At 41.5% G+C, this 13,401-nt stretch overlaps 1 protein-coding gene across 5 annotated transcripts in view; it reads left to right on the top strand.

Moving 5' to 3' along the window:
- The window catches only part of CTBP2 (C-terminal binding protein 2), a 212,966-nt gene that overhangs the window by 124,059 nt on the left and 75,506 nt on the right, over nucleotides 1-13,401 (top strand). For 4 of the 5 annotated variants that reach the window (XM_081192869.1, XM_081192867.1, XM_081192868.1 and 1 more), the window contains one exon: nucleotides 5,165-5,325. The exons of the other annotated variant lie outside the window; for it this stretch is intronic. In XM_081192869.1, the coding sequence (XP_081048995.1) occupies nucleotides 5,268-5,325 (58 nt within the window). In that variant the 5' untranslated portion in view covers nucleotides 5,165-5,267. The remainder of the gene's footprint in view (nucleotides 1-5,164; nucleotides 5,326-13,401) is intronic. 5 annotated transcript variants of the gene reach the window in all.

Below are 13,401 nucleotides of genomic sequence, written 5' to 3'. Positions count from 1 at the left end.
CCTACAGATGACGCAGAAACTGTTAAAAACTGAAGGTGGCAGCTGTGGTGGTAGAAGTTATAGTGAGGCTTGCTTGTCTGTTCCCTGCTTGAATATTTAGGGGAGTAAAGGATACCATTTGTACTTCTCCCACAAGCAAGAGGTACTCTGTACATCGTGGGGAATTGTGTGATTCTCTGCATCTCATGTATGACTCGATGACGGGGAGTTTCTTTCTCTTCTTGTATGCCTGCACACTTTCCCCTATTTCTTCATCTTCAAAGTTGGTCCCAGCTCTCACAAGTTGCGTTTTGAACCATAAAGTTGCTCATACCTGATATAAACTAACTTTCTACTAGTCGAGCCCATACAGACTTGTTCCTGCTTTTTATTCTACTGCCCTATTCCTGTTAGAATGTGAAGAGTGCTTTCATTAAACTGAGAAATGTTGACAGTGAAGATTACTTCACTTCTATTTATCTACTGTATTTATCTGCTGTAACCTTTTATTTATGTACATAGGTCCCTCCCCCCTTTTATTGGTAATACAATAAACTCTTCCCTTAAAAACCCCCTTTGCCTTGAATTCGGAGTTTAGGTATTTTTTTAAAAAATGCAGGATTAATTATTAATAGGACTGGGAATCACGGTCTTTAGAATCTTCACATTTTGAGGGAAAAATCAATTAATTATTACTATAAATCTCTGTGATTATGCTGCAGTCGTATTGCTGGGAAATTGGCCATTAACTACCAGGAAATCGCCCATCTCCTATCAGTCAGTATTCAGCGGCACCAGTAAGCCCCTGTTCCTTTTATAAATTAACTATCAACGTGATGCATAATTGATAACCATCTATAATAATAACAATAATCTCCGTGAAATTGTGATCCTGCTAGGCAGTAGATTTGTTACAGTCTTCTCCCCCACCCTCCCAAACCCCACAATAGTATCCTGTTGCATTTGTTAACTATTAATAGCCAACAGTTTCTGGCAAACTGAAGCTGAACTTCCTTCTGGGATGCTGTGTTAGACAAACAGATAGGATCATAGCTGTAAGGAGGCAGCATTACCCAGACCTGCAAAACGTTGTGATAATACTCATCCCTTAATGGCATTTGTATAAACCTGTTGGATTACTCTTTAAAAGCAATATTACAAAACAAACCTACAATGACCCCAGTTCAGCTCTAGTCATGACAGACAGTAGCCCTGAACATGGAGACAAGCACCATCTGGGTGATGCATTTAACCAGTGGACCCAAGATGATCATTGTCATGCAAATGTAGATCGAGTTACCCGCCAGTCTCCACATTGGCTATGATGCACAGAAACTTGCTAGTATATTTGGATCTCTTGAGCAGTAATGGGGAGAACATATGTGAAGTCGCTTACACAGCAGCAGATATTTTGCTGCCTGAGGTGAAGGGCAGGACGGTGCCCTCTCCCAAGGCACACACAGAAGCCAAGTGGAATGGTAGTTGACTGTTACGGACAGTGTCTTCTACTGCAGTTGAGGGAAGCAGGCTAGCATAGGGGAACAGGGCAGGCCACAGGGCACTCCCAGCTCTGGCCACTCCCCCCACCTCAGCACCTGCTACCTGAGGCAGTTCTCGTTGTCCCTCACCGTAGGGCCAGCCCTGCATGGCAACCCCTCCCCTCACACCTCCTTCCACTCATTGAGAGCCTCTCTTTCCACATTGCATTCATTGGAAATACGACTTTCCAATATAATTTAGGTTTCAACCGCACCTTGTCTATATAGTGCAACTTTCCAAATGGCTTCTATTACCTTTTGCTTTCCCATGCACGTTCATAGACATGGGCAAATACTACACATTGTTTGAAAATATTTCTAATATTATATCTAGAACACCAGACAGTATCTACCTGTCCGCTGTCTTATTTTACATCCACTCCAGGGGTTGGCACTGCCTATTGGCTTCCTCCTCCTTCGTCTCAATGTTGCCCCTTGTAGAACTCAGCAAGGATGGAGACAAAGCTAGAATTAGTTGACTACGCCTGCCATCAGCTGTGGCTTGGTCTGTCATTGGCTGTGGCTCCACCTATTGGCCTCTTCTGCTCTACTAGTGGGCACCAGCTACCACTGGACAACTGAATCAAAATGTTGCATTGAATCCTCACCCTCTAACTGGAGAGTTTTTGTTAAGGGTGGATGCCAGGATACTGTACGTTCAAAAGGTCAAATCTCTCTTCCCTTCCACTAGATCATTTTGGGGGTATTTCAGCCCCCAAATAACATTTTTAAAAGCATACATTGGATTTCATCTAAGCATCCTGATACCTCCCTCTTACTTATCAGTCCCCACCCCTTCTTTTTGCTTCAGCACTGAACTACTTGAATTTTACATTAGCAGGAATGATTTTAATGGAGCGTGAGTTATGTGGAAGTTTGACGCCCTGTAGAAACTGCACATTCATAGATTGACTCCCTGTTATGTGTTCATAGTATTTTATAGGCACCTATGTTGTCATTCACATTTGATTAGACTTGCTTTTAAGCACCCTGCAGCTATCTTTGCTCTTTGAGTAATTATGCTGAGGTTCATGACTCTTGCAAAGGAATCCACTTTACTATTAATTTACTTCTGAATAGTGCTGATCTTAGGGAGGCTTAAGGGAAGGTTGCCAGGCTGTTAACAGGTGCTAGTGATAAGTTCCATTTTAGCATTATGGGAAAGAAGCTGCAGATACATATATGAAACTTCAAACCTCTTCTAGAACCCAAGCTTCAAATGTATGCCCTCTCACAAACATTACTTAGGCACCAATCAGTGGAACCTCAAAGGACACCCAAGTGAGCAAGTACTATATTGAGATTGTCAAACACAACATATTCTGGGTCACATTTCCCCCACCACCAGCACCTTGTCATCCAGAAAGGAATCACATGTAGGGTTGTTTTACTTGGTAAAAATTTAATGCATTTGGTATACAGTTGCCTGAAATCTGATGTTGGTACAAGGTCTTTTTTCTCCTTTTCACTTTTTCCAAGTTCATTTAAGTATGGTGTGAGCCAGGGCTTTTTTTTCAGCCAGAACTCACTTCTGGCACCTCTCAGGGGGGTGCCATTGCCATTATAAGAGAACAAGGGAGGCATTCTTGGTGAGTTCCGGCACCTCTTTTTTCTAACATCCTCTGCTTTTTCCTCCTTGCTGTTTCACATGCTACAGCACAGATTAGACCATCTTGTAGGTCGGGATTGGCTAGCCTGTGGCCCTCCAGATGTACTACACCTCCCATCATCCATGACCTTTGGCAGTGTTGGCTGAGGCTGATGGGAGTAGGAATCCAGCAACATCTGGAGGACCACAGGTTAGCCATTTCTCTTATAGATTGGTCTCACACATACAAGTTATTTGCTGGTATTATAAAACTAGGCACCAATAAATAGACTTATATAACTTATAGCTAAATTATCAAGATTAGCATCAACAGAGTAGAATGTAAGGGCAAGGTGTGAATTACGTGTGTGTGTAATGGAATTCAATTAAAATTCCAGATTTTGTCAATAGTATTAATAAATTAAACTTGTATGGTAGATATTATTTACATAAACTGGCCAAATCTCTGTAAACGTATTTAATGATTTCTGTTAGTCTTTGATGCAGTCTCCTTAAAATGAAGCCATCTTTTCAACTGATCGGCACTGCACTAGCAAGTTCCCAATGGTGGACTCCTTAGTGCATGCGGATCCCAGCTGTCAGCCAGTTTTAAGTTCCCCAGTTTACTTTTGTAGCCCTTTCCTTACCTGTCCCACACCTGATATGACATCAGGATGTGGGCAGGTGGCCATGGATTGGGGGAAATAGCCTCATGGACCAAACTCGGACCTGGGCTGGGCTTAATTAGGCCTGTGGACTGGAGGTTCTCCACGCCTGCTCTAGAATCTTTTATTGCATTTACTTGGGCTGTGGGTTTGCAGGAAGCATCATGAAGGAATGTACTGGGGGAAAGGATGTTTTAAAATGCAAGAGGACATGAGCTGGAAGCTGTGGCAAAGAACAAGCTGAGCTGGGATGTTCCACCTCAGACTACCAAAAGTGATGTAGACTCTGGTTTCTAAGCCTTAATCGGAAACAGGCAACACATTTCACATTTATTCTCAGCAACTTGGGGCTTGGACTTAAAAACAACAACTGAAAAGCTCTGGTTGAGACAGCAGGGTCATTGCTCCAGGGTATGATCAAAGACCCTTGACTTCATATCTCTGTATGCAAAGCCAGCTTACTATATACAGTTGAAATACCGTACAACAAAATCTAGATGATGGTGCAGTCCCAGTGCATATAGATAAGGGCTTCCTTCTAAAAAAAACCTCACTGGTTGTGCTGACAAAGGCATTGCATTACACATATGTTAATATATCTAGTGTAAGCATTCTTACGTCTAGTTCAACCAACATCAAGCTCAAATGACCAAGAGTGCATGATAGTAAAAATCCATAAAGGCAGACATATAGAGAATAGTATATAGCTTCAGCAGCAACAAGGCAAAGTCTGAGATGAAAAGCAGATACAGTCTCCAGAAGGAGTAGATGCTATAGCCATCCTGTGTCTGCAACGCTTCTTTACAGTTCCATTTAAACGTTTGCTGTTCCATATCTGCAGCAGGAGTTTGCGTAATGAGGGCTCCATAGTGAACAAAATGCCTTAATGGCAGCAGTTGTGTGTGTCTTTTCGTGGGGATGTTCCTCCTGTCCCTGCATTAGTCTGCTCCCGCGAGGCTATGTCTATTCCATGTAACATGTTAGTACACCACTGTTATGCTTTAAGCATTGAAGCTGGCAGTTGCTAGTGTCGTGGTGCCAGCTTGCTCTCTTGTCTTCAAAGCATGACTGTGGTGCAGTGCCACTGGCTATGATATGCTGCTTCCACAGCACTCATTTGGGCACTTTAGGGGAAAGTGTATGAACTTCTAACTGCTGTGTTGCAGTTAGAAATAAAAATCTAGCCCTAAAACAAAAATGTGTGCAAACATTTCTATTTTTTCCCATCACTTGCACAGTGAACATGGGGCACCCAGATTTTAGCTCATTGTCTTAGGAGCGAAATGCACCAAAACTGTTTTCATTCTTATGATATGAGAAGCATTTCTAGACAGTTTCAATACAGATGTTGTTTTACAAAGGGCCAACGATGTACAACTCTCTTCTTGTTGCAGGATTCAAAGTGACGTTATGCACTCGGACTACTGTGAATTTCCATAAGTTCTTGGGGGATTGCTTTATCCTTTGATTCCAAAAGTTGTAAAACACAGTAGCGCAATGGCACTTGTGGACAAACACAAAGTCAAACGGCAGCGATTGGACAGAATTTGTGAAGGTAAGCCTTGATGTAACCTATACATCTACTGAACAGTTCCTAAGACTTTTAGGAAACTTGCCAATCTCGCATTTCATTTTATGGAAAGCTAGTTCAGTTCTAATGCCCTCTTAGAAATACAACACTAAGCAGAGAGCTGCACCCTGGCAATGTATTTGTACCTTGTAGTTGTAGACAATTCACATTATATGTATATATTTTTTCATGCTGGTTAATATGCAAAACCTTGCCTTTATTTGGTAATGTTCAGGTGCTGGAATTATCCCACATCTATTCCTAATGTGAAAAAAATTAAGACATCCTTTGAAAATCCCAAACCCACATAACTTGGTTTGAAAAATGTAAAGACTCTTTGCATTACAGTATTACTTTCCTCTCCCATTCTTCCAGTTTACATTTGGCTGTTTTTCAGTAATGGTAGAAGTCAACATTTTATTTGTTTATTTCAACATTTATGACAATATCACACTTGGCGGTTTAGAGATAAAAATACAAATCACAACAAAATAAATCAATCCTAACAATAAACAAAATAAGCAGAGAGTTAGGAAACGCATAATAAAAACTACCTCGGCAACAGCGGAATGCCGGCCTTGAACATTTGTTGCAGTAACTTCTATGAAGGCAAAGAAATATTGTTGCTGCCAAAAATAGATCTCCGTATCAGGTTTCCTTCTATTATTCCATAATATCAGCTTCAGCTTGCCTCCATGGTTTTGAAAAGCATTTCCCTGTCTTTGCCAGTACCAGCCAGTGATGAGGAAATGCGCATTTTGTAATGAATTCCTAGGCAATGTTTAGGTGTGTGGTGTCGTGTGGGGAGGTTACTTCCCATGGTGTTGTCTTTTTAGTGGCAGTCCTGCCCTTCTCTGCAATATGTGGTACTTCCTCAAAGCTCAAGTAAAGCGTGTGAGGTGGTTGTAGATGTACAGTCGTACCTTGAAAGTCAAACGGAATCCGTTCCGGAAGTCCGTTCAACTTCCAAAATGTTCGGAAACCAAAGCACATCTTCTGATTGGCTGCAGGAAACTCCTGCAGCCAATCAGAAGCTGCAGAAACCCCGCTGGACATTTGACTTCCAAAAATAGTTTGCAAACCGCGTTTGCGGCGTTCGGGAGCCAAAACATTCAGGAACTAAGCTGTTTCAGAACCAAGGTACAACTGTAATTAGTTAGCTATTTGCTCACCATCATCATTGATTTATCTCCATACTGCTTTTTTTGCCCTTCAAAGCTGTGAACAGTGTCTTACGTAAGATAATACAATCAAATTATAGTAAATACAACTACAAAAAAGCACCATGCAGTAAATCATTAAAAATATAAAATAGCAGCAACCCAGGCACACCATGAATTAACACTTGTATACCTTCATGGGGTTCATGTGTGCTCTCCCCACTAACACAGCTGCCATCCACAAACGATGGGACACACAATAGACTTTTTTCTGGAAACAGCTGCAGGCAGTACTTTCTCCCCCAGGGGGTACTCAGGGTACACACCTCTTTTTGTGGGGGGAAGGGGGTTATAAAGTGTGGCACTTACTGTAACAACCTCACGGTGAGTATCCTCACCTATTTTTCTAGGGGGGAAGCACTGATTACAGCTGTGGAAAAGTTATTACAGTTGCTGTCCGGGACAGGGCTAGCTGGCTCAACCTTTGGCTCCCCAACAGGCTGTAGTTTCCCAGGTGCAGGCACAGTAAAGAAGGGCTGGAGTTAGTATTCAGCTTCTAGCTGGCAGTGGTCCTGTTTCCGCTGCCTGCCACCTCTCAATCCACAGCAGCTTCCAAATAAATAGGTTTCTTCTTGGAAACAGCTATTTCAAAACTGCAGTTCTCCAGGTGTGGGGCTGTCTAGCCTAAACTTCTGGCTTCTCAGCAGGCTGCACAGTTTCACATGACTCTTATTAGAATAGGAAGAATACACATCCTTTTTCTAAAAAAGGAAACATGGCAAAGTGTTCAGATTTCAGCTCTGTAAGGATTTTTGGTGGTTTGAATAATCAGAGTTGATTTTCTGCTGGCAGTGAATTCACCTGGGCTATAAGGGTGCATGTAAACCTATGGCCACATGTATTGTGTTGATACTGTAGTGTTTTTCAGAGATGATTTTTCTTTCTATAAAAAAGCCATAATTTTTGACAGAGAACTTCAGCCAAGTGCCCTGCAGTTATACTTCCAAGTTCCAGTTGGAAAATTCAGCATACCTTTTTCAGTCGATAGAAGCTTTTGTGCCTCAGGTTGCATGCAAAACCATTAGAGAGCGCATTAACATCCAAGGATAGTCTACCATGGATTGCCGTATTGCTCAGCATTTTTCAAGTAATGTTAAATAAAGAAAACAGGCACTCCAGGAAATTAGACTAGGATTTTGTAGTGACACTTTCCTTGCTCAACAGCTTTGACAGTATATGGTGATGACCAAGCATAATGAGAACTTGTGTGCACATGAGTTTGAGATCAATCAAAATGCAAAAGTGATTGCAACTAGACAGGCTTTTTGTGAGGTATTGTTGTTGGCAAAATTAGTCTGAAAAAAAAGTCTGAAATGAATTATATAAACATAGATAAATTTAATGCTCCTTCAGGTCCCGTCCCCCAAAGTGTATGTCTACATGTTTTTTGAAGTAGGGATCTGTTACAGCTTAGATTTTGGGGATTTGTTTCATTGCGGTTGGACAACTGCAGTCCACAAAGCACTGCTCCTGTTCCGTTCTTCGTTGTCATAATGGGTTTGTGCAGGATAATTGTTTGGTGTGAAACAAAACACTGTTAGTAGTTAATCTATCTCTGCTGCTGGTCTAGACAGTGTATCTTTTATTTACTTATGAGGCAAATAAAAGTAGTGCCAGGATCGACAGTGTCAGACTTTCTAATGGGTTCACTGATACATCTCCATGATGAGAGTTGCTGGTCATCTTATAAATGTTTTACAGGCAGTGGGCAGGGGGAGAAAAAGAACAGAGGGACATTCAATGAGCCAGAGCTTAAATCATGTCTTCTAAGTGATTACCTACATCTAAGGGTGCAGTCTGTGTAGAAAAATTGCCTCAGCCATAAGGAATTCTAGAGAAAATGAACCTAGGCATGGATTGTAAAATTTGAATGTTTAGAGACTGAGGCAGAAGTTTATTTTTAAAAAACAAAACCTTGTTCTCTTAGAAATATGCAAATATAATTATAATTTACAAAGAGTACCATGGGACAAGCTTTTGTAGGCAAGAGTCTGTTTTATTGGATAGAAAGCTAAATTCTTTTTTTAAAGAATTTTTAAAAATTCAAGACATTTTGCTTGAATGGCTTGAAATTCAAGCCATTCAAAACATTTTGCTGTCCGAGGCAAAGGACAAGATGACCTTCCACAATAAAAAGTTGAACAGACTAGCAGTTGAATTTTACTTCAACAGTGGCATTGTGACAGCATCCTCTGACATACCTGAAGGCAGCAGGTGAGCTTAGGTGGTGCAGGGTAGGCTGTTTTGCACTGCCCAGCATTTGGCTTCTCACACTGTCAGTGGTAGGCCTGACCCTGAGATGTGAGATATTTGCTAGCATTTAAGGTGCCATAGGATTCTTCAGCCTTTTTTTTTTTTGCTACAACAGTTGTTTTTGTTTAATGTTTTGTGCTCTTATTCCACTCCACACTCACACACCTTCACCCATTACTTCTAAGTTTGCCTTGAATTATTTAGCCATCACTCGAGAGTAGGCTGGTGCTAGTGACCGTTGTCCACATACAAGCCTCCTTTGAAACACATTATTGATATTGATGTCTCTTGGAAAGCCGTGTTCTCTATCATACAGAAGTGAATTTTAAACTCAAAGCGGAGAGCTCATAGTTGTGGTAGCAAAAAAAAGGGGGGTCTTCGTTTCATCATGTAATAACAGAAAAATGTTAAAGCCATTCCACCTGTCAGCTTAATTAACCCAATCAAAATTGGGTTTATCTTCTCCAGAGCAGAGCAAAAGTATGCTTCCTTTGTAATCCTGAAAAAAATGCTGACAACTGCCAGAATTGTATTGCAGAAGGGAGAGAGCTGTGCTCCTACCCATCAGAATGCCATAAACACACAGGTGTAGTACTCTATCTCATCTCTAAAGCAGACTTTGAACCTGACTTAAAAGGGTTCTATCAGGCGGCTTTAGATTTTTCAAAAGCCACCCTTCCAGTTTGATGTTTGCTATCAGATGTGGTTGCTAAGTGTACAAGAAACTTAGGAGGATCAGAGGACAAACCAACCCACAAAGCATTAGATACAATTGAAGTTTAGATTATTTTCCTCTGAACAATGGATTTTACAAGTCTTCCTTTTCCATCTGTTTTTTTCTGGCCAATATTTCTCTCTAATCTGTAAAGGTGCAGTTTACATAAACCCAGAAATCCATTTGTCGTTTGCCAAGTACGTTTGCAATTTTAATTACACTGAAGGGATTTGCTGCTGTCACACACCGCACAACATGCTTTTGCAACTGCTATTAAAACATGGGAAAAACAGATTATGACTAAATGCAATTAAGAAGTACTTTAAAAATAATACTGAAAAATAATTTTTCATGGATAAGGATCATGGGTTTTCAATTCATTTCAAATTTTTCTGTGACTGTTTTGGTTGATTGTGGATAATGATTATTGTATAATGTTGAAAAGATCCAGCTTTTTACCTGGTGTGATATACTTAGATATCTTAAACCATTATAAGGAATAATGGTGGCTGATGAGACTTTCCCCTGCTTTAAATCTTCTTTGAGGTCGTTATAATCAGTAGAATGGATTAAAAGAAATACTTGTTAGTCCAAAGGTAATATGCAGTGCAGCATAAAATGTACCATTTTATATATATATGGTTATCACATCTTATTCCAAAGGGGGGGGGGACGGGAATGACCATTTGCTAAAGATTATTGCTTTCATTGCTATAAGAATTAGCCCAAAAAGATTAGCCTGTTACACACAGAAATTGAGAACATCAAAGGGTTAAGGTTCAATGCATTAATGCTTTAATGCTTTAAAAAAGTAAGACAAGAATACCTGGGCAAACATAAGTTTGGCATTGTTGTTTAGTGACAATTACAACTGGGTGAGCTCCCGTTGCTCGGTCCCTGCTCCTGCCAACCTAGCAGTTTGAAAGCACAAAGTGCAAGTAGATAAATAGGTACTGCTCCAGCGGAAAGCTAAACGATGTTTCCATGCGCTGCTCTGGCTCGCCAGAAGTGGCTTAGTCATGCTGGCCACATGACCCGGAAGCTGTACGCCAGCTCCCTCGGCCAATAAAGCGAGATGAGCGCCGCAACCCCAGAGTCGTCCATGACTGGACCTAATTGTCAGGGGTCCCTTTACCTTTACCTTACCCTATTCTTAGTTCTTGCTTTGTGATAAGTTGTTGTTATGGATGGGAGGGTATGGATGGGAGAGTGCTGGGACAGTTCTCAAGATGGGGATCATAGCATAGCCATGCATCAGCCTACCATTAGTAATTATATTGAGACTACAGAATGATAAACACATAGGAAATCAGGTGGATTCCTTTAATGCTGGCATTTCAAATTCCAGAAACAAACATTAGAGATTTAAATGAGTTTGCCCCAAAGTATAGAAGGAAAAGACTATGATGATATGCTAAATTGCTGTGAATGAGTCCAGTTGGTCAGCATCATACAGGAGTCATAAGAATAACAATTTGTATTAAGATGCAGGTACAGGTTTTGAGTCATGCTGGTATGACTTCTGTATCTTTATTATTCCCTAGCCCAGTTTTAATCACTCTGTTTTGAGAAGTGTAGTGTTCAAAATGTCAGGATGCGAAATGTTGCAGCATGCTGGCCGCCCTATGAATTACGTACATTAATACAACTACAGACCATGCGCACTGCATGTGCTCCATGAGAACTTTTTAGCAGAAGTCTTAGACCACTTCTTCCACGTGGCCCAGAATAGCAATTCATACAGGTGTAGTAGTCAACGGCACTGTATCATGGGAAAAAGGGGGGAGAGTTCACTTCCTGTCTTGTGCACTCTGGTGCTGGTGGTGATTTGGGGTGTCAGCCACTGCTACTGTTTGTGCCTGCACCAACAGCATAAGACTTCAAGCCATCCTCTGGTCCCCTGTAATCCTTGTTCTCTCTCTCTTGGCTTCTGAAGAGAAAAGAGCCTGGCTTGGCTGGGAAGCAGAACTGTAGAAGGCAGCAGACTGCCTGCAATCCCTGTTAGCAAATAAATGGTAGTTTGCACTGGTAGTGTTTATACCTCTTTGAATTCATTTAAAATCCAGGATAGATTAATCTTTGTAAGTGGCTAACCTTTGGCCCACCAGACATTTATGGGTTCCAACTTCCACCGACCCTAATCATCACTGTCAATGATGATGGAAATTGTTGTCCAACAGCTTCAGGGTGGGTAGGTGGATAAGTTAGCCACCCTTGCCTGGCAGGATTTTAGCCCACTCTTACAGATGGCCAGACTAGTTAGTAGCAGTATATATGTAGTTAGAATGAACGCTCCCCACAGGTTTAAGTGAAATTCCCTTAACCCGCAAAGGAGATGCTACATAGGCTTCAAAGGAGGCAGATGTGCAGTCATTTCTATGTAATTCTCCAAACTGTGCACCTGTTGCTCCCTTTTCTTACAGCATCTGAAGTTTGAGTGCAGGGAAATCTATATGAGGAAATTTAGAGTAAGAGATAGACGTGACACAAGCTGTGTAGATAAACATCTTGTACATTACATTTAGTGAAGCGTAAAACAGGTGAATGAAGCCCTGACAACTCGCCGAGCTTTGTACCTCTTTTGTAACAAAGGCAGCAATAAAGAGAGAACATAATTTTGCTTGTGTTTGTTTTTCTCAACACACAATTCCAAAATGTTTGTTGTGTCTTGCTTTTTTAAAAAGTAGACTTGGTTTTCATGTTACATGCTGAAAAGTATAGACAGATCCTGGGAAACATTTAAATATCTACATAGGAAGCTGCAATGTTCTCTAGACAGAATACTTGTTAACATGCTGCATTATGCCAAGTCAGACATTGGTCGGTCTATTTCAGCGCTGTCAAAGCTGACTGGCAGCAGATCTTAAGGCTTTCAGACTGGAGTCTTTTCCGAGCCCTGTCTAGAGAAGCTGTGGGTGAGGTTGGATCCTTTTGCATGCACTCATACCATTGAACCACAGCCCGTCTCCAAGATGCTCTAATTCTGTGGGTGTCTAACCCCCAAAGTGGAAATTAGGTATCCCTGGTTAGGTTCAGAATTAATTAAATGTGAAACACAGGGCAGAGTTGGGTTTTTCTTCGCAGTCATGTTGTAGCTCCCAAGCCACTTTATATTCAAGAATAAATCTCTGCAATCACTAGAATCTCTGCAATTCAAGAATAAATCTCTGCAATCTAGCTCATCTGTTAAACAAAAAAAGAAATTTTGTGTTCTTAAGCTGTGTGCATTTGACTAGCTTTGTGGAGCAGAAGCACCCTTCCTGCTTCAGCATTGGCCCTGATCTTCCTTTAGTAGTTCAATAATTGTCAGGGAACTGACATCGGAGCGAGAGGCAAAGGGGAGGCTCCCAGATGATGCTGGCGAAGGACCCAGCAGCAGGGGGAGAAACAGCTCCGTAGAGGGGGAAGCCATTCAGCTCAACACCAGGGATGAAGGGGGGCAGACAGGGGAATTGGAGAGAGGGCTCCCGGACTCTTCACTGGACGTCAGTGAGGAGAGGCCAGGTCCTCCGCTACCCACGCCTTCCCTGCGCAGAAGACTCCCGCGCAGTGAGAGGAGGAGGAGACTGGGTGTCAAACAATTTTTATGTTGGAAGAGGTTCAAGAAACGCCCACTGACGGATTCTGCCAGTGACTGAGGCAGCCACGTTGAGAAGGGGCTGTGCAGTCAGAAAGGTTTAACAAGGCAAATTAACCGAGAAAGGCACCAGTTTACGCACGAGTAACTCATACCTATTACAATAATATACAGATATAATGAGGGAGGAGGTGGCCCTGGTACAAGAGGAAGTATCTTGTTTCCTTTTAGACATAAGGGAGTTCACACTGTTAAAAGAAATTTAGTTGGTTTTGTTAAATAACAAAAGGTTCTTG

This window comes from Podarcis bocagei (genome assembly GCF_964188305.1).
Source record: "Podarcis bocagei genome assembly, chromosome: 4".
NCBI lineage: Eukaryota > Metazoa > Chordata > Lepidosauria > Squamata > Lacertidae > Podarcis > Podarcis bocagei.
This window is presented reverse-complemented; position numbering and strand designations above follow the sequence as displayed.